This window comes from Typopeltis vanoorti, chromosome 5, assembly GCF_054136105.1.
Source record: "Typopeltis vanoorti isolate ZY-2024b chromosome 5, IOZ_Tvanoo_1.0, whole genome shotgun sequence".
NCBI classification, from domain to species: Eukaryota; Metazoa; Arthropoda; class Arachnida; order Uropygi; family Thelyphonidae; genus Typopeltis; species Typopeltis vanoorti.
Window position 1 is genome coordinate 138,312,966 of NC_143553.1, and position 23,066 is coordinate 138,336,031.

General features: G+C 35.5%; 1 protein-coding gene across 1 annotated transcript in view; it reads right to left on the reverse strand.

Annotated features, from left to right (window-relative positions):
• Window positions 1-23,066, reverse strand: part of LOC150106865 (KICSTOR subunit 2-like) — a 128,488-nt gene that overhangs the window by 73,028 nt on the left and 32,394 nt on the right. Inside the window, exons 2-4 of the mRNA XM_090392775.1 lie at window positions 16,052-16,195; window positions 4,851-5,164; window positions 3,545-3,554 (exon numbers count right to left, since the gene is read on the reverse strand). Of these exons, the coding sequence (XP_090248901.1) occupies window positions 3,545-3,554; window positions 4,851-5,164; window positions 16,052-16,195 (468 nt within the window). The remainder of the gene's footprint in view (window positions 1-3,544; window positions 3,555-4,850; window positions 5,165-16,051; window positions 16,196-23,066) is intronic.

Sequence of the window (23,066 nt, forward strand, 5' to 3'; positions counted from 1 at the left end):
TCAGAAGATGGCAGAAATAGGTTAGGAATGGCTAAAACAACAGTCAGAGACCTGTCTAAAATCTGGAAGGATGGATCTATCTCCATGGGAACAAAGTTGAGGATTTTAGATGCAGTTGCTTTTCCAACAGCGAGACTTGGAACCTAAAGAAGTCAGATAAGAAACGGATATCTGCTTTTGAGATGTGGTGTTACAGAAGGCTGTTGAGGATATAGCGAAAGAGAGGTATGAACAGCAGTTAGCTAATGAAGCCAAAAAGAATCCTAGGGAGTTCTTTCGATATGTAGCCAGCAAAAGAAAGAATGATTATGGAAGGATGACATTGATTGGAAAAAATGGTATAAAGACAGCTGTAGCAGAATGTGTGGTGGAGATACTTAATGATCAGTTCATAAAGATCTTTTAATCTTGTGAATGTGACTTCATGGAGAGATTGAGAGCAGTTGTTGATGGAGAGAAGAGACTGACTGTAAGTGAGCAAGAGGTGTTTGGGGAGTTGAGTAAACTAGATGTAAATAAGGCTGTGGGACTTGATAATATATCACTGCGTATTCTGAAGGAAAGTGCCAGAGAGTTGACACCTGCCATGACATATTTTTTTAATACAAGTCTTGCACTTGGTCAAGTCCCTAAGGAGTGGAAGGAGGGCAAGATTGTGCCACTTCATAAAGGAGGTGATCGAACTCAAGCATCAAACTATAGGCCTATCAGTGTGTCAGGTTAAGTTGTTGGAGAAACTTGTGAGAACTAGGATCCAGAGTTGGGTAGACAATAATGGTATCATCTTTGATGGACAGCATGGATTTGCTAAAGGGAGGTCATGTTTTAGTAATCTACTTACTTATTACAATAAAGTGACTGATCCTTGGACAGAGGAGAAGGATACACAGTAATATACTTGGATTTCGCAAAAGCTTTTGATAGAGTACCTCATGATAAGTTGACAATCAAACTAGAGCAGATGGGGTTGGATATTAGATTAGTGCATTGGATTGGAGACTGGCTATCTGATAGGTATCAACAAGTTGTGTATGGGGGTGTGATATCCAGGAAAAGGAAAGTCACTAGTGGAGTGCCTCAGGGTCTGTTTTAGGGCCATTACTATTTAACTTGTATATTAACGATATTGACGAAGATCTGGATGGAGATATTCAGTTATTTGCAGATGATGCAAAGTCGGGATGAACCATAAAGAGTAGTGAAGATGTTGTGGCCTTGCAAGACTTGAATAAATTGAGTGATTGGGCACGGAAATGGGGCTGTGAGTTCAATGTTGAAAAATGCAAGCTTTTAAAATTTGGAAAACATAGATGGGATGCAGAATTTATGCTTGGTGAGAATATATTGTTGGAGGTAGAGGAAATAAGAGATCTGGGGATGATAGTGGATAAGGATCTAAAATTTAGGGGACACATTGCCAAAATTGTGAAGACAACACAAAGGCTTCTGGGAATGATGCGGAGGACACTGACGTGTAGAAGTAGGGAGATTCTTGTTCCGTTGTACAAGGCTTTGATTAGGCCACACATGGACTATTGTGCCCAGATTTGGTCAACGGGTTTTCAGAAGGATGAAGAGATGTTGGAAAGGGTCCAAAGGCTACTGACTAAGGTAGTTTCTGACCTCTGGAATGTTGAGTATGAAGAAAGATTGAGAAGATGCAATTTGCAGAGTCTGGTGGAGAGGAGGAAGAGGGGGAGATATGATAGAGACCTACAAGTTGGTAAGGGGTTGTTATAAGATCAATGGTGGAGAAGTTCTACAGAGAATAATGGGTGATCAGGGGAGAACCAGAGGTCATCATTGGAAACTGTATAAAGAGGGTGTGAGAGGCAGGTTATTTTTGTGCAGAGTTGTGAATGATTGGAATGCCTTGCCTAAGAGTGTGGTGTCTGCAAGGAGTTTGAGTGTGTTTAAGGCTCGGTATGATGAGATGTGTGTGTGTGATAAAAGGACCTCCCAGATGAGTCTTTGACTCCATGAGGTCTTGGGGTAATAATAATAATAATAATATCATATACTGAAAGGCGTACAAATGAATGGGTGTTAGAAAAGATTAGTAGGACTTTAAGGCTCTTTAAGGATATTGACAAAAGAAAGTTAAAATATTTTGAACACCTAGAAAGGATGGAAGGAGGACTTCTCAGAACAGTAATAGTAGGTAAAGTTCCTGGAAAAAGAGGCAGGGGTAGACCATCAATGAGATGGATGGATGGCATGTGTGGAGTGACTGATCTTCAGAGAGTTGAGGCTGCCAGAAAAGCAAACAACAGGACTACATGGCGAGGCCTGGTGTGGAACATCACCGAGCATCGGAGTGACCATACAGCATCTGTAGATGCACAGTGAATATAGAGAGAGAGAGAGAGAGAGAGAGAGAGAGAGAGAGAGAGAGAGAGAGAGAGAGAGAGAGTCAACAGTCAAGTTTTCTAACAGAAAACTTGACTGTTGACTCAGGGAAATTAAAAGAAGCGCAACAGTGTTTCCTGCTACAAGTATCGCTTATTGCTCACACTCCACTTTTTTGCTGTTGACTAATGGTTATGCTTGAGTTTAAAAAGATGATAGTGTCTCAATAAGCTTCATGCTTGGCATTATAATACAAGTGCATTTATGCAAAAAAAAAAAAAAAATCCTTTTCTGAATAACCAAGCCAGCAATGACAGTGTTTGGATCTTGCTAGCAGAGATAGATGATTCAAAGCTTTGAAGGGTCATAGCACACAAACTACTAATTAATCTCATCCAGCTATTTTTCTGTCCTCTATAATCCTTCTATGAGTTAAACAGTTTTCTAAGACTCAGAAACCACATTGGCAGTGTGAAGTGCCTTTTCATGTCTGATGAGACTTCTCCCACAAAACTGATAACAGAAAGAAAGAAAGCTCAAAGTGATTTGTGAGCAACATCTTGATGATAATACCTACTTCTGAAAATACCAGAAAGCTTGGCAGTCCCACTATGTTGTCGGTTCATGACATGACAGGCAGAAAATATAAAATATAATGCCATTAACAAGCTTGTAGATAGTAGCATTTTGATCTTAATAAAACTGTCAGGTGCCACTGCTTTGGACCCACAAACATAGAGTGATGGAAAGAACTTTCCATACTTGATAAAAGTGGCCTGCAATACACTAACATAATGGCTGTGAATAAGAAGGTTAAAGGCATTTCCATCCTACTGTGAAGGCTGGCCAGATCTTACCATCATCCAGAGGAAATCAGTTGACTACATCAACAACTAGAAGAAAATGGAAGCAAAATATGAACCATTTTATCCTAGTTAAGATCAGATTTAATGTTAATGAATCCCTTTCTCAACATCCTGAATATGTTTTACATGGATCTGAAGATGGTGATATGCTAACTTAAAACAGGGAAAAGATGTCTTTGTTAAGTGACAGTCACAGTTTCTGACTGATACTAAAATCTTCTCCTCTATCTGTGTCAACAAAACTTAAAACTAGAATTACCACTCCATGTGTCAAAAATAATTATCTTGTCCTACTTAGAACTGCATCAGGTGCCATGTCCATGCAACACTTTTTCAACACTTGGTTTGAAAAACTCAAAAAAGAAAAGCATTTTTTCTGTTTAAAAACTAGTTATACAGTGAATAGCTAGTTTTTAAACATATAGCAAGACAAAATTCTTCCCCTTGCAATTAAAAAAAAAAAAACAGATTTTTGGTGTAGATTAGAGGTTAGATTCAAATGTAGGTTTGAAAATACAAGCAAACTTCTTACCATTCTTACGAATTAGTTATGGATGGCTCACCTATTTTGTTCTTAACATCATTTTATCACAGCTGTTTAATCGACAACATACAAACTGTATGACAATTTACTCTCACAGCAAACTCACAAAGGACCACAGAAAGTGCATGCTCTAGTGAATTTTCCTCAGATGCTCATGCATACAGAGATTCATTTAGGACTTTTTTGATAGTTTATTTTATTTTTTTTTATAGTCAGTGAGTTTGTTACAGTGAGCATTGCCTGTATATAGGAACATCAAAATTTTATAAGCAACATGAAGCATAAGTATTTGCAATCACTGTGACATTTCCATAGAAAATATTTTTCTTATGTTCTTTGATTGCATCATCAAAGAACATAAGAAATTTCATTCTTATTATGTATGATATAATATATGATTTAATATTTAATAATATACTGAGGTATGTGCAATTTATAAAATTGCCAATGAACAGAATATCATCTTAGTGAGTTACCAGAATAGTTTGAAATAAAAAATTTTCTTGCTTCAAACACGGAGGGAAAAAGAAAAACATAATCCATGATTAGAAGCACATAAACAGAGACAAATCATCAAATACTATGGCAGCATATAGAAATGGCCCATATCGATTAAAATTTCCTCGTAAAAACATTCAATCATCAGAAATATTAAAACAATCCTACCATCCTAATCAATGTAACGAAAAACGAGGTATTATTTTACATCAAGTCTGGTCATCTATCATCAAAAACTGGGTGCATGTTGATCTCAGACACTATGCATTGCATCACATCACTAGTCATTATAATATATGAATTGTATGTGCATATTCTGTATTACTGGTAACTTGCTTGTTGCTTAACTCAGTCAATGTAACATCAGTTTAGTTTTTTATTTCACACTTTTGAAGTGTACTATAATACATACAAACCTAGTAGAGATTAAAATTTAGAAAAAATAATTGTGTGATAAATAATCTCTATGTGTGATATACTATATATGAGACTATCTTACAAAATAATGAATATCTTTACTTCAACAGAGCTGGCAGCTTTTTTTTTATAAACAATTATCCAGAGAATCTTACTGATAAATCTTAAAAGGATACAAGTCAATAGTGTTTAAGCGTGCAGTAACAAACTGATGTAGCTGGCCACATAAGTGTCCTGCTAACTTCTCTAATACATCTGTCCCTGAACCATTAACTGACTGATTCCAACTCGCAGGTGGCAATGCAACAGCACAAGTTAATCCAGCGCAACTGTACAAAGAGGGTGAAGACAATGGAGTTGTTGATGGAGAAGGAGTGGTACCACTAGGTGGTGAAGGTGAACCAGTAGGACTGCAGTTTGCACCACAACTTTTTTCTTCAATACGACGAAAATCAATGCTTAATCCTTCATATGAAGATTTTACTGGATTCTAAAAACAAATATTTGTTTGGATACATTTGCATAATATCAACCCATAAATACAGAAAAATTCAGTCTTTACATGCACTAATTCCAAAAAAATTTACTATTTCCAAAGTAACAAAAATATGTTATAATAGGGGCTTAGAACAGAAACATAAAAAAAAAAAAATGTTTTGCTTATAGCAGATGAGACTAACTGGTAATTCATTCCATTCGATTAGTCTAATCTAATAATGAATGAACGAATGGGTTGTTGCAGATGCCTTGACAACCATGTTGGGAACACATTTTCCCATGTAAAAATCATCAATCACTTATAAAAAACTGAAATCAAAGCTGTGACTCATTTATTTGTGGAGATGGAAGCTGTTTATTTCTGGATACAGTATTTATAAACTTCAGTTACAGTATTTACAAAATGGATAGTTTCAACTAAAATCTGTTGCTTCCATCTCCATATTAAATGCAGCTCTGAATTAGGGGTAAAAACACTATTACCACCATGTATTCCCTTTCTTTCATAGCTAAAAGATGATCAATCAGCATTCATTATAATAAATTATGGAGACCCATAATTTATTAGAATTAATGTATCTAATATCTTAGGTTTTTCTATACATAAACTCAAACAAGCATACAAAACCATATTTATCGGATTTTCTTATAAATCTCACAAATTTAGGTCAGAAAATATAAATACATTCCAGCTAATATTAAATTGCAATTAAAAAAATCCCTCTTATGAACAATTTCATGAAAAATTCTTCTTGATTACTTATAAGTTTATTAATAAAAAATTTTACAGTGCCTAATTCATTTAATTCAGTATGTTTTCAAAGACATTTAAGTCAATCATTTTAAACAAATTATGGACTCTACAAGTGTGTTAGAAATAATTATTTTAATTTCCTGAAGTTTCAACCTTCATATTAAGGTAATCATCTGAACCACACACACACACACACACACACACACATATATATATATATATATATATATATATATATATATATATATTACAGAGACAATGATTTGATCAACCGTTATTCTGCTGGCCTGACCTCCAGTGAAAATAAAATAAATTAAAATCAATAAATGAAATAAAATAAAATAACTACATCAAAGCTATATTCTATTTTAAGACATCATCATAGAAACCTTCTTTCATATAGATAGTTTTATTACAGTAAAATGATGTCCTAATTTAACATGACAATTGTTATATCAGATTTAAGATCCTGAATTATTACATATGGTCCTATTTATAATTAACTCTTAGGGAGAAAGGTTAAGTGGGTAGAATATGTGCCTTACATATGCTTGGAATTTTTAGACCATCATTATTGTTAAGGTAGTGGTTAATAAGAATTTCACAAGCCCCCTTAAATTTATGTTCATACCATGTTTTGGTGTGATGCAAACAACAGGCTTTTCCAGTAAATTCTATGTAAAGTGTTCAGGGCATGATCAGAAAGGCCAGCTCGATCATAGTTATTATATTTAATATGTTGTTTATGTTCCTTTTTTCTGATAGAAACTGTGCATCCTGTTCCTCCTATATAAGGCAAATTGCAGGTGCAATGAATACGGTAATACTCCAGGGTAGGCCAGCAGAGGGAGTGGATCCTTGGATGAGTTGAGTAAGTTCTTTAATTTTGCAGGCGTTATTAAGGTTGTATTTCTGTAATATTCCGTTTTAGAAGAAAATAAACAGAACACTACAGAAATACAACCTTAGAGCCACCTTTGGCTTAAGTTGACCAAATATGGTCAACTCTCACCGTAGTAAACTCATGAGCATACGTAATAGTTTTAGGATGTTTAGAATTTAATGATTTTATAATAGGACAGAGGAGATGCTTCCAATTATATATTTAGCTTAATCTTTTATCCAAGTGTAAACAAACAAAGTTTGTGCCTGAAGTATTTTCAGGACTGGAGCATCTCTTCGCAAAGGTGGGATAAGTTCTCATCACTTGCCTTAGTATCTCCCATAATACAAAGTGATGAGAATTTATCCCACCTTTGCCACGAGTTGTTCCAATCCTGAAAATACTTCAGGCGCAAACTTTGTTTGCTTACTTGGATAAAGAATTAAGCCAAAATATATAATTGGTAGCACAGCCAAGTGAAAAACACTTCCATCAACTATCTCTAATCCAGAGAATTTTAATAATAAGGTGCGACACCTTTAGGCAACTGGCATATGTAAATATGACTTCTCAATCACTTCCACCTTAGAATCACCACCTCTGGGTCTAGCTCCCACTGACGAGACCTCAATAAAGGTTGAAACCGGTCTGTATAATGCATAGCATTATACATACCCATAAGGATATGTACTTTGTATTATGGGAGATACTAAGGCGAGTGATGAGAACTTATCCCACCTTTGCTACGAGTTGTCCCAGTCCTGAAAATACTTCAGAGGAGATGCTTATACAGTGATTTATCTGAACTTTGCTAAAGCACCACATGATAAACCACAATGAAACTGAGCAGGATGGTAGCTTGGTTACAGGAATGATCGACAGATAAGAGCCAGTGAGTTGTATGATCTCGCTGTAGCATGGATGTTTGTGAATTAACTTGGTCATCTTTAGGAAGATGTTTTTCATCATCTGATATGGAACTACCTTATTTATTATAAACTTCTAAAATGTCCATGTTTGGTCTCTAGATTAGAGTTCCATGATTATCTAACCCTCAGTCCATCTGTCTTTAATTTATTAAGCACTAATTAATGTGTTAAGAGTTTATAAGCTTTTGTGAGTGCAATTCCCATTAAACAATGAAAAGAATAAGGAGTAAATTGTTACACAGTGAGTGACAGGTGAGTGTTATGAATGTGCAAGTGTGAGTGAGTTCAGGATAATTATGTTGGTTGAGAATGATGTCTCATAATGACACTGCTGATTTCATAGTGGTCTGAATGCTGATTACAATAATAATATTGGTAGACAACAGTGCAAAAAAGTTAGACTATCTTATGGCCATATCTCCTACTTGGAAAAATCTTGTGTATGCCACTAATAAATGTTAGTCTTAAAAAAAAATTATAGTGTTATGTAGTATACAAAATCATGGAATGTGAATGAAAGTAATATTTTTATTTTAAAAAAGTATAGGTCCTCCACAAAGTAAATACAGAAAATACAGCATTTACCGGGCCATTTTAACCTTTATTACTGCAAAATTTTCTCTGCATTTATCTTTATCCAAATGTATACTTACACTTGGATAAAGGATTAAACCAAGAAAATAATTTCTTAGCACCTTTAATTTATAGCAGGAGTGTCAAACTCAAATTGGACTGCAGGCCATTTGCTATAAAACTGTATCTCAAGTGGGCCACAAAAAAGTTTCAACTAAAAAAACCTGCACTAATTAGAATCAAAGGGAAGTGAAAAAATTAGTATAAATAAATTGGAAATTAATAACAAAAATTTTATTTATTCTAAGCATTACAAGACATAAAATAATAGTATAATGATTATGACAACTTAAAAATAATAATAATATAAAGAATATTTTTATTATATTAATATTTACAATAGATAGCATTTAATCCAAATTAAAACAAAATTAAATTTTATTTAAATAAATCAAATATTTATATATTTATACATTTTAAAAAAAAGTATAAACTCTCATTAATAAGCATCACAAAAATTTACAGAGCATTCTGTTAGTTTGAAATTTTTTGTGTTTGTGTTGAAATAAAATACTTCTATTTTTTTATTTCTTATTTTTTTTGGGGGGGGGGGGGGGCTATATTTTGAATTTTTAAAGGTTACTGAAAATATTTTTAGGAAAAATTATAATATTTTCGGGTTAAAAAAAAAAAAAAAAAAAAATATATATATATATATATGATTAGTACTATTAACTCGGGGTTGGGATATGTTCATTTTTCTAAATTAACTGACTTAAAACCCGAGAATTATAAAACAATAACATTTATTTGAAAAAACGCAACATGTTTCGTCAAGAATGACTTCATCAGGCGATAAGAATATAGAAAGATATTAAAAGACACGAAATTAACATTGACACACTCTAAAGCTATACAATTATAAAGCCATAATATTCGACTGTAAATTACAGTTATTATGAGCTTGAACTACAGTCCGAGTTAAAGTTCTATTGTTGTACACCTGTGCGTGTGTGGAATCACGCGATCTCCAGTATCTAATAGTAGAGTTGAAAGAGTCAGCCAAATTATAGCTAAGATTGTTATTCATGTGAAAAGGGTCCAAGGTGATTTCTTTTGACTCGACAATGCGGCGCTCTACTTCATCATGGGAGATGTGTAGGTTTGAAGTTGATGGCCAGTTTATTTCATGTTGGTGGCTTTCGTTGTTTGTGTTTATTGAAAACAGGACATGGCTTGACAGAGCAGTTGCTCTGGTTCTCTTATAAGCAATGTCACGTGGTGCTGTTCGAGACGTAGTAAGATAGATTTCTCTGTCTGCCCATAGTAAGGCTTTCCGCATTCACAAGTGACCTTGTATACACCTGGGAATTGTAGACGGTTGTGAGGTTGTTTATAGTTGTTGAAGCGTGATCTTATTTTTGGCATAGTCGAGAAGCACGTTTTTATGTTAAACTTCTTTAGAATTCTACTCAGCTTTTTGGATAGTGTGCTGATATATGGCAAGACGATATGACCTTTGGAGTCGTCCTGTGTCTCTACGTTGACGGTGGGATAATTGGTTGTTAATATTTTTTAGAGAGTAGCCATTGTTTTTAAAGGTCCATTTAAGATGTTGTAGTTCCTTTTTCAGTTCTTCTTCATCTGAGAGTACAGATCTTGCACGATTCGCTAGAGTTGATATAATACCCAACTTTTGCGCTGGATGGTGATGGGATGACGCATGCAAATATCTGTCTGTATGAGTTGGCTTTCTATCACCATCCTTCTTTTACAGAACAAATTCTCTCCAGATATCACACCGCTCTTTTTGCATGTATTACATTCTGGTTATTTTGTTTGGCAAATCACTTTCTACCTACAAAAAGAAGGCAGAGCCATGGGCTCACCATTATCCCCCCCCACACAACCACCTAATGCTAACTTTTATATGGAACATTTTGAGCAACATTCTCTAGATTCCTCTCCTTTAAAACCTGTCTGGCTTAGATACGTTGACGATGTTTTTGCGATCTGGTCCTATGGCCACCAGACACTACCCTTAGCCACCTAAACAAACAACACAAACGCATACAGTTCACAATTGAGATTGACAAACAGAGCACACTTCCGTTTCTATATACACTTGTCACATGTCTTCCTTCTAGCAGTCTTTCCTTCACTATGTACCGGAAGCCGACACATACTGGCCAATATATACACATAAACTCCTACCGCTATCCAACACAAAAATTAGGTGTCGTTAATACTCTAAAAAACAGGGCTTTGAAGATCTGCTCCGGTGAACAAGCTCTGAAAGACGAATTTAGTTATCAGAAATACTTTTCTAAAAAATGGTTACAGCCAAAACACTTTCAACAAAATTCTCTATAAGAACTCAATAAAAAACAAAGATAAATCAGACTACAATAAAACTATAACCATTCCTTACATTAAAGGGACATCCGATAAAATAAACAGAATACTTAAAAAATACAACCTCAAAGCCACCTTTAAACTTCCCGCAAAATTAAAAAGCTTACTCAACTCATCCAAAGACCCACTCCCTTTGCTGGCCCACCCTGGAGTATACTGTCCATATATAGGGGAAACAGGACCCACAATTGCTATCAGACAAAAGGAACATAAACGACATTAAATATAATAACTATGATGAAGCTGGCCTTTCGGATCATGCCCTGAACACTTTACATAGAATTGAGTGGAAAAGCACCAGTTGTTTAGATCAAACCAAAACATGGTATGAACGCAAATTTAAGGAAGCCTGTGAGATTCTGATCAACCACCCCAATCTGAACTATAATGATGGTCTAAAAATTCCAAGCATATGGAAGGCACATATTCAACCGTTCTCTTTAAGAGTTAACTATATACAGGACTGTAGGTAATCCAGAATCCTAAATCTAAAATAACAATTGTGATGCTAAAAATAGGACATCATTGTTACTGAAAGAAGACTATCTATAAGAAAGAATGTTTTCCTCGTGTTAGCTTAAATAGAATTTAGCTTTGATGTAGTTTCTAAATAATAATTTGTAACTTTTTTTTTCACTAGAGGTCATGCCAGTAGAATAACTGGTGATCAAATCATTGTTTCTCTAGCTTACTGTGTGTAATGTAACTCAGCTTGTCCTTGTATATTTATATATACTCCAGATGATGATCTTAATATGAAGATCAAAACATTGGGAAATTAAAAGAGTTTTATTTATAACATGGTCGTAAAGTCCATAATTTCTAAAATGAACACTTTATATTGTATTGATGGTACTAGTTTACAGGAAATTGATGAGGCTAGGGATCTGGGGTGATGATGGCATGAGATTTGAAATTCGGGAGTGGGGGGTATATTGCAAGAGTTGGCAAAATAGCTCTGAGGATTACTTGGGTGATGAACAACACGCTGACAAGTAATGATAGAAAGGTTATTATCCCAATTTATAAGGTTATGATTTGGCCACATATTGACCACTATGCACAGATTTGGTCACCTGCATTTCTAGAGGATAATCAGGTGGTGGATAGGATTCAGAGACAAGTGAACAAGCTAGTGACAGGTGAAATGTTTCCTATGAGGATAGACTGAAGGTATGTGGGTTGCAGAGTTTGGCTGACAGGCAGAGGAGAGGGGAGATGACAGAAACTTATAAGTTACTAAAGGGATTCTATAAGATTGAAACAAAAGAAAAATTCAAAACTTGGGGAGTGAGAGGCAAACAAGTAGGTCACACTTGGAAGTGGTTGAAGAATGTGGCTAGTAAGGGTGTAGAGAGGGGTGAATTAGTGGAATGAATTGCTAAAGGTGGTTGTGAGCACCCAACAGTGAATAGGTTTAAGGAAATGTATGATAGGTATTGTGTTAATGGATAGCGTGGGTCTTTTGCAATGAGTCATCTTTACTCCATGGAGTACCAGTATAAATAATAATAATATATCGTGACCACTTTCAACAGGGTACCTCTGAAATGCTTTTACACAGAGCCTCATGAGGTCCATGTTTCAACATATGCAGGCATTCCAAAAGCAACAGTGGCGCAACACAATATCAGGTGAGTGCTACTACTAATAAGTTACTAAAGGGATTCTATAAGATTGAAACAAAAGAAAAATTCAAAACTTGGGGAGTGAGAGGCAAACAAGTAGGTCACGCATATATATATATATATATATATATATATATATATAAACACGCATACATATATATATATATATATGTGTGCGTGTGGTGTGTGTATTTTATACAGCAAGGACAGTTCTCTCTGCCATTACTCTTCTAAATTTATCATCTGAAAACAATTGAATATCTCTTCTCAAATGAATAGAACCATTTTAAATCTGCTATTACACTTCAGCATTAAACTCAGTTCAATCGAAATGAAATATTATTATTATTATTATTATTATTAAACAAGACCTCATGGAGTCAAAGACTCATCTAGGAGGTCCTTTTATCTCACACACATCTCATCATACCGGGTCTTAAACACATTCAAACTCCTTGCAGACACCACACTCTCAGGCAAGGCATTCCAATCATTCACAACTCTGCACGAAAAAAACCTGCCTCTCACTCCCCTACTCACACCCTCTTTATACAGTTTCCAGGGATGACCTCTGGTTCTCCCCTGATCTCCCACTATTCGCTGTAGAACTTCTCCACCATTGATCCTATAGCAACCCCTTACCAACTTGTAGGTCTCTATCATATCTCCCCTCTTCCTTCTCTCCACTAGTCTCTGCAAATTACATCTTTTCAATCTTTCCTCATACTCGACATTCCAGAGGTCAGAAACTACCTTAGTCAGTCGCCTTTGGACCCTTTCCAACATCTCCTCATCCTTCTGAAAACCAGGTGACCAAATCTGGGCACAATAGTCCATGTGTGGCCTAATCAAAGCCTTATACAATGGAACAAGAATCTCCCTACTTCTACACGTCAGTGTCCTCCTCATCATTCCCAGAAGTCTTTGTGTTGTCTTCACAATTTTGGCGATGTGACCCCTAAATTTTAGATCCTTATCCACTATCACTCCCAGATCTCTTATTTCCTCTACTTCCAACAATATATTCTTACCAAGCATAAATTCTGCATCCCATCTTTGTTTTCCAAATTTTAAAACCTTACATTTTGCAACATTGAACTCACACCCCCATTTGCTTGCCCAATCACTCAATTTATTCAAGTCTTCTTGCAAGGCCACAACATCTTCACTACTCTTTATGGTTCTTCCCAACTTTGCATCATCTGCAAACAACTGAATATCTCCATCCAAATCTTCGCCAATATCATTAATATACAAGTTAAATAGTAATGGCCCTAAAACAGATCCCTGAGGCACTCCACTAGTGACTTTCCTTTTCCTGGATATTGCACCCCCATACACAACTTGTTGATACCTATCAGATAGCCAGTCTCCAATCCAATGCACTAATCTAATATCCAACCCCATCTGCTCTAGTTTGACTGTCAACTTATCATGAGGCACTCTATCAAAAGCTTTTGCGAAATCCAAGTATATTACTGTGTATCCTTCTCCTCTGTCCAAGGAAGCAGTCACTTTATTGTAATAAGTAAGTAGATTACTAAAACACGACCTCCCTTTAGCAAATCCATGCTGTCCATCAAAGATTATACCATTGTTGTCAACCCAACTCTGGATTCTAGCTCTCACAAGCTTCTCCAACAACTTAACCACAACACCCGACACACAGATAGGCCTATAGTTTGATGCTTGAGTTCGATCACCTCCTTTATGAAGTGGCACAATCTTGCCCTCCTTCCACTCTTTAGGGACTTGACCAAGTGCAAGACTCGTATTAAAAAAATATGTCAAGGCAGGTGTCAACTCTCTGGCACATTCCTTCAAAATACGCGGTGATATATTATCAAGTCCCACAGCCTTATTTACATCTAGTTTACTCAACTCCCCAAACACCTCTTGCTCACTTACAGTCAGTCTCTCCTCCCCATCATCAACTGCTCTTAATCTCTCCATGAAGTCACATTCACAAGATTGAAAGATCTTTATGAACTGCTCATTAAGTATCTCCACCACACATTCTGCAACAGCTGTCTTTATACCATTTCCTCCAATCAATGTCATCCTTCCATAATCATTCTTTCTTTTGCTGGCTACATATCGAAAGAACTCCCTAGGATTCTTTTTAACTTCATTAGCTAACTGCTGTTCATACCTCTCTTTAGCTACTCTCACCAACCAAGTCACTCTCCTTGCCTGGTCTTTGTAGAACTCATGAAATTGGTTACTTCCACTTCTCTTATGCTGCCTCCACAATGCCCTTTTTCTCTGTATTGCATGCTTAATCTCTTTATTCATCCATCTCACACCTAACTTATTTAACCTTCTCACCCGTGGTATACATTTAGACATTGCATCCACTAAATATTTTTTGAAAATCCCCCAAGCTGCATCGATCTCTTTTCCAGCTAACTCCTCATTCCATGCTACACCTGCAAGCTGTCTCCTGAGCTCTTCATAATCACCCCCCTTGTAGTTCCACATATACCCTTTTTTCACAGGGGTCCTTGCACTGCTGGCAACCACCCAAGTAATCACCTCATGGTCACTTTCACCAATTGGTGGATGATTTGATACCTCATTGATAATTACATCCTCCGATGAGATGACCAAATCCAAGACCCTTAATCCTCTTGTGCCCTCTGTTACATACTGTCTGAGGTAGTTATCCCTCAAAAACTCAAGAAACTCATTTTCTTTACTTCCAGTTGCTATCTCTTCATTCCAGTCTATATTGCCATAATTAAAATCACCCATAATGATCACCCTTTTCTTATTTGCTTGGCTTATTTGACTATACATTTCACTATCACCACCATCCACATTACCAGGTCTATAACAACATCCCACCAAGTATTTGATTCTATTCACCTCTATCTCCTATTCACCTATATATTGCAATTAATCATTCAATTGCACCTTTACACTGTAAACATCTACAACTACCATTAGCTATGTCACTACTTTTTTCTGTAAGACCAAGTTCAGTCAACAGAACTACATTTAATACTAGTTTCAGGGCTTTAAACTGTATTCAATTTCTCCTCTCATCCCATTCCGTTTCCTTTCATGGTAGGCTCAATTTCCTACAGTTGCATAATGAATAATTTCTCATAAGTTTTGCAGCAAAAGTTAAATATTATTATGAAATGTTTTTCTATTGCCTGAGATTTACTGTGTAGCAATTACTTTTCCATTGCAAAATATACATTATGGATTTTTCTTGGAATAATACTGTGGTCAAGTTTATTATCTTCCTAAGTACACTATATTACCAGATGCTGAAGTTAAAATGAAGTTTGAATTGGATTTTTTTTCCTTCCCAAAAGTAAATCATAATCTAAACATGTCAATGTTTAGCAGTTTCATAGCCACTGCTGAGAACAAATTGGAGATTAAGTGAATTAATACCATCACATGATGACATACAATGGTATTAATTCATTAATCATTGCTCTCCAACTATATTTCAAAATAACGAAGCAAAAAATTTGAAAAGATTCACTTAAACAATTTCAAAACCATGCATAATTTAAAACACTTAGAAATCATATTACTAATCATATCTTCATAAAATAGATATTAACAGTACTATAAGAACATGATTTATAACATTACTTATTCAATTAATTACTGACACCCACTTTGCAATTTATTTTTTGATGATAAAAAAAAAAAAACATCAAATAAAAATACTGACATCTCTTCTGAGGAATCCCCTACTGAAAAGAAAATGGCAACCAGTATAGCTTTTCTCTGCTGCTGCAAGTTGAGAGAGAACTGAGAGTACATTTGCAAACAAAGACGTTGAATGCTGTTTAGAAAGAATATCTTTTTCTTTGTCCTAACATTGAAAATAAAAAATAACTTTGTTGCTTCATTAAACATTACAAATATTCATTAAAAATAAAGAAATTTTGATAAAATTTAACAATTTATTAGATTTTAAATAACAAAATTATTCTTATATATATAACTAAAATGCCTGTGTAGCTCAGTGGAAGTAGCGCTTGCGTCCTCTGCGCTTGGCTGATTGAAGTTAGACCTAGGTTCTAGTCTAACTTCAATCTGACTGGAGGAACTTTTTCTAAGCCTATCTTCAACCGGTTCCTGAGTTAGTCGATCTCTGGCACAGGCAAGCGGGTTTTTCCTCCGGGAAACTCGAGTTTTTCGTCCCGTAAACTCAAGAAAATCGACCGTAGTACCAACATTATTTCAGACAGTGACATATCTTGTTAGGGTTAGGTATCAAGAGATGGCAGCACTTGTTTGCCAGCCTCTTCATCAGTGGCTGCTATAATTAGAGATAGACATGGGCCAGCTATCTCTGATTGGCTATTGGTGGAGAGTGAACTGCCCACTCAGTCTCCAAAAGCTAGATAGGGTATAAAGGCCTCGCCTATTCCCTATTAGGGAATAAAAGGCGTTAGTTGATTTTTTTTTTATTTATATAACTAAAATACAATTTATTTTAATGTTAATTACTAAGAATTAATTTCATCAATTTATAGAACAAGGATAGGCAAACTTTCTTTAAAACAAATATAGCAGGATCAGAAATTCATTAAGCATTTTATAATTATCTTCCAAAATCAACAAACAAATATCTGACCTATATGATACAGCAATGGAATTGAATGGGATATTGACCATTTATTAAGAGACAGTATAAAAGAATTGGCAATCCCTGACTAAGCTGTATAAATTTCAGTTCTGGTAGGGTGTACAAGGTAGAAAACCCTGCTAGATATATCAAAGTCTTATAAATTCTTAAAGTAAGTTTTATGACTTACATATATAAAAAAAAAAAAATATGTAGAATTTATTCAAAAACTCCAATATATTTCATCCAACATTACATGGATGTCAGGGAGATGAAATAGACCGTTAACTACATTCATAATCATTATCAGCGCAAATGTGTGAAGAGAAAGGAGTGCAGCCTGTTAATGTGTGGAATGAGTTTGAAGGATGAAGTGAACTGTATAAGAGTGATGGACTGCATTTGAGTGGTTTGGGTGAGTCGCTTGGAGAGACTGCTGCTGGAAGGTAGAGAAGTGAGTGCAGAGAATGAATCTGATCAAGTGGTAAACGATGTGGAAGAGCAGGAGAGTAAGACAGGAGAGATTGAAGAGGTGGTTATAAATGAAGAAGTGAGAGTATGAGTATACAGATTGAAAGAATGTGAAAGACAAACAGGGAAATGGGGAGGCTCAGGGTGGACAGGGGAAACACCGCATGAGAAAGGTGGATGCTCCAAGAGGATGTGAATGTATGTGTAGACAGGAAAGGAAGGGGATGACCTGGGATCAAGAGGAAATAGTTGGATTTGAAGAGGGTTCTAAGATGAATAAGGAGAAAGGGATATGGCTTGAGTTGCACATGGAGACATCACATTGAATGAGTGGTATATCAGTGGAACTGGCTATATATCCAGGAATGAGCTGCTGTGTATGTATACAAATGCTAGAAGTGTAAGAAACAAGGGAAATGAGATGGTTGCATTAATTGAGTCTGTTCACCCAAAAATTGTTGGAATAAGTGAGACATGGTTAGATGAGGATGACATCCTGACAGGAATAGAGATGGAAGGGTATAATGTGTTTCGTGAGAACAGAAAGGGTAAAAAAGGGAGGGGGAGTGCTATTGATGATGGAGAAAGAGTTATGACCATACAAAGTACAGATGCAAAAGGGAAATAGTGCCAATGGTTTTGAGATAGTATGGTGTGAGATAGAAGTGAATATGGTTGGATGTCATTATAGACCTGGCAATGTGGATGGTAGTAATTATGAAATGTATAATCAAATTAGCTAAGCAAATAAGAAAAAGGTGATCATTACGGGCAATTTTAATTATGCAATACAAACTGGGATGATGAGATAGCAACTGGAAGTAAAGAAAATGAGTTTCTTGAGTTTTTGAGGGATAACTACTTCAGACGGTATGTAATAGAGCAGCGCTTCCCAAACTGGGGGCCACAGGTTTTGTTGAGGGGGCCATGAAATAATGAAAACAAATTTAAAATGTTTTAAGACTAAGTACATTTTTTTTTATCTTAAAAGAAATGTATTTAATTTTTATTATTTATTATTTCTTTTTTGTTATTTTTTATATTTAATCAAAAAAATCACACATTGGTTCACAAATTATGCTTCCTGCATATTTCGGCGCTGAATGAATATTAGTAAATATATGCTTATTTATCTAAGTTTCATTTCAAAGCAGAAATCTAAGAATTGCAGTTTCAAATATTTCACCTGATATTGACTTTTTGTGTAGCAGTATTGAAACACATCTGTTATATTAAATTGTTATTAAACTTCTTTTATGTTTTTAATTCTTTCTTTATTACTAATTGTTTTATGTTTCATGTGCTTGTACTGCAAATGTACAATAACAATATATCTATCTATATAAAAATATGTGATAATGTGCCATGTCAAATGTGTATGTAAGATACTAAAAATGTAATATTTGCATTTGATTTTTGCAATATTATTATTATTATTATATTATTATTATCTAAGACCTCCAGGGAGTCAAGGACTCATCGAGGGAGGCTATAAATTACCCAACCCAGCTATCATACCTACCCTTGAATTCATTCACACTAGATGTACTCACTACCCGTAAGGGCAAATTATTCCACTCACTCACTGCTCTCTGGGAGAAAAACCTAGCTCTTAACCCTTTCTTGACTGAGAATAACCTTAACTTCCATGGATGCCCCATGTTTTCTCCCCATCTTCCATATAATGAAAAATTTCATCAGTTGAAATGCTATAACACCCATTCAAAAGTTTATAGACCTCTATCACATCACCCCTCTTTCTCCTGTTAACCAGAGTCTGTAATCCACATATTCGCTATGTATGTTTTGTATTGAACATAAATACAATAAATATTATAATAATATATGTCTATATTACGATTTTTTTCCAGGGGGTAGCGAAATATTTTAATTTTTCCAAAGGGGGCCCTGACATCCAGAAGTTTGGGAAGCACTGTAATAGAGGGCACACGAGGATTGAGGGGCTAAGATTTGATCATCTCATCAGAGGATGTAATTATAAAAGAGGTATCCAATCACCCTCCAATTGGTCAGAGTGAACATGAAGTGATTACCTGGGTGGTTGCCAGCAGAGTGAAGACCTCTGTGAGAAAAGAGTATATGTGTAGAACTACAAGGGTGATGATTATGAAGAGCTCAGGAGACAGCTTGCAGGTGTAGCATAGGAGTTAGCTGGAAAAGAGATCAATGTAGTTTGGGGGGGGGGTATTCAAGAACTATCTAGTAGAAGCAATGTCTAAATGTATTCCAAGGGTCAAAAGGTTAAATAAGATAGAGAAAAAGGACATTATGGAAGCATAATGTCCTTTTTCTCTATCAATATTTTTCTCTATCTTCTCTCAGCATAAGAGAAGTGGTAAAAACCAATTCCATGAGGATTAGAAGACCAGGCAAGGCAGGTGACTTGGTTGGTAAGGGTAGCCAAAGTAATGTATGAGAAACAGTTAGCTAATGAAGCCAAAAAGGTATCCTAGGGAGTTCTTTCGATATGCAGCTAGCAAAAACAAGAATGATTATGCAAGGATGACATTGATTGGAGAAAATGGTATAAGGACATTTGTTGCATAAGATATAGTGGAGATACTTAACGAGCAGTTCATAAGGGTCTTTCATTCTTTGAATGTGACTTCATGGAGAGATTCAGAGCAGTTGATGATGGGGAAGAAAGACTGACTGTAAGTGAGAAAGAGGTGTGTGGGGATTTGAGCAAACGATGTTAATAAGGCTGTGGGACTTGATAATATATCACTATGTATTCTGAAGGAATGTGCAAAGGAGTTGACATCTACCTTGACATTTTTTTAATATGAGTCTTGCACTGGATCATGTTCCAAAGGAGTGAATGAAAGGCAAGATTGTCCTACTTCATAAGGGAGGTAATAGAACTCACCCAACCAATTATAGGTCTATTTGTGTGTCAGGTGTTGTAGTTAAGTTATTGGAGAAGCTTGTGATAACTAGGATCCAGAATTGGGTTGACAACAATGGTATTATCTTTGATAGACAGCATGGATTTGTTAAAGGGAGGTCATGTTTTAGTAATCTACTTACTTATTACAATAAGGTGACTGCTTCCTTGGACCGAGGGGAGTGATACAGTAATATACTTAGGTTTCACAAAGGCTTTTGATAGATTACCGCATGATAAATTGATAGTCAAACTAGAGCAGATGGGGTTGGAAATTAGATTAGTGCACTGGATCAGAGACTGGCTATATAATAGTTAGGCTATATAATATAATAGTTTTTCATTGTTAGGCCGAGAACTTTTCAGACTACCTTCGTAATGTACCTCAGAAGTCTGTTTTAGGGCCATTACTGTTTAACTTGTATGGTATTGATGCTAGCAAAGATTTGGATGGAGATATCCAGTTGTTTGCAGAATATGCAAAGTTGGGATGAACTATGAAGAGTAGAGAAGATGTACTGGCCTTACAAGAAGACTTGTATAAATAGTGAATGGGCACAGGAATGGAGATGCGAGTTCAATGTTGCAAAATGTAAGGTTTTAAAATTTGGGAAACAAAGTTGGGATGTAGAATTTATGCTTGGTGGAGATATATTGTCGGAGGTGGAGGAAATAAGAGATTTTGAGTTATAAGGGGCTCGCACAAGCCCTTTGTTAAATTTATCTCAAATTTGTGAGCCCCTTGTTCTTCTTGTTTAATAATTTTGTAGAACTAGAAAATGCCACCGTGGAATGTATACATGCTATAGTTCACCCACCGATTTGAAGTCCCTCGACACTTCTGCGCATCTCAGAAAAAGGAGAATCCATTCCGATAATAGGGTAATCAGTCCATATAGTGGGATGAGTTGTTTATTATTACCGGTCAGAAAATTAACTTCTCTTTTATGATTATTGTAGTTAACTATGTTGCTTGTATAACAGTTGGAAAATTTTACCTATAAAGCATGTGATTTTGCATGTTGGCGACCAATTCGGACGTCCTTCATTTCTTTCTCCCCTTCAGCATGAATCGACTATTCTTGGAAAGACGAAAAGCAGGGACCTGCAAACGGTGGGCGAACTATACTATAATTGCTACTTTAAATTCATATGGATTTTCTGATAACTATTTAAAAAATCATCTCATTGCATTTTGTTCTGATGGAGCTAGTGTAATGTTAGGAAACAAATCAGGTGTTGCAATTAAACATCTACATAAATTTCCCAACATTGTGATTTGGCATTGCGTAGCTCATTGTTTACAATTAGCGTTTGACGATTCGATAAAAACCATTAAAAAATAAATCATTTTGAAATATTTATGAATAAATTATATGCTTTTTATCATCAATCACCAAAAAATCAACGAGAATTAAATACAATTGCAAAAAAACTTGGTATCGAAATTTTAAAGATCAGCCGTGTGTTTGGACCGCGATGGGCAGCTTGTAGTTTACAAACGCTCTTGCTTTGTGGAAAAATTACCCAGCTTTATGCAAGCATTTTTGCATCGAATGATAAATATAAGGACTTTTTAAACCAATTTTTCAATTTGGAATTTTTAAGAGATCTATCATTAATGATTGATATCCTACAGGAATTATCATATCTTTCAGAAGCTCTACAAAGTCACAATATAAGTATTATAAGGGCTAAGTAAATCTTTTTTTTTTTTTTTTTCTTCCCTCAACGATGTGAGCCCTTTGTTAAAATTTCCATAGCCCACCACTGTGTATAAGGATCTGAAATTTTGGGGACATAAACAAAATTGTGAAGACAGCACAAAGGCATCTGGGAATGATGCGGAGGATACTGACTTGTAGAAGTAGGGAGATTCTTGTTTCATTATATAAGGCTTTGATTAGGTCACACATGGACTGTTGTGCCCAGATTTGGTCACCTAGTTTTCAGAAGGACGAAGAGACGTTGGAAAGGGTTCAGAGGTGACTGACTAAGGTAGTTTCTGATCAAATATGAGGAAAGTTGAGAAGCTGCAATTTACAGAGTCTAGTGGATAGGAGCAAGAGGGAAGATATGATAGAGACAAGTCAATAAGGGGTTGTTATAGGATCAACGTTGGAGTGGTTCTACAGAAAACAGTGGAAGATCAAGGGAGAACTAGAGGTCTTCCCTGGAAGTTGTATAAGGAGGGTGTGAGCAAGGGAGTGAGAAGCAGGTTTTTCTGCATGCAGTGTTGTGAATGATTGGAATGCCTTGCCTGAAAATGTTGTGTCTGCAGAGAATTTGAGTGACTTTAAGGTGCAGATGATGAGCTGTGTGAATGATAAAAGAACCTCTTAGATGAGTCTTTGACTACATGGGGTCTTGGGGTAATAATAATAAATAAGATGAATCAAAATAACAAGTCACAAGTCATAAATCATGAGTATATTATTAGCTTGTGTCTTGGTAGCAGATGAATATATGATATTATACTATTTGACAAAGGAATAATGTAGAAAGTTGCGTATATTAAAAAAATATTTTATTTCTTATATAGTGAAACCTGTGAGGCATTCATAACTAAAAAATCCCACGTATGACACAGTAATTAACTTTTTTAATATGTAAATATTTTGTCTTAATTATTGTGGCATATATGTGATTTTTTAGTTAAAAAAAATAAATAAAAAATCATCATCGTCATCAAATTCCTGCCATGTACCCTCAAGGGATGTACAGGATATGATA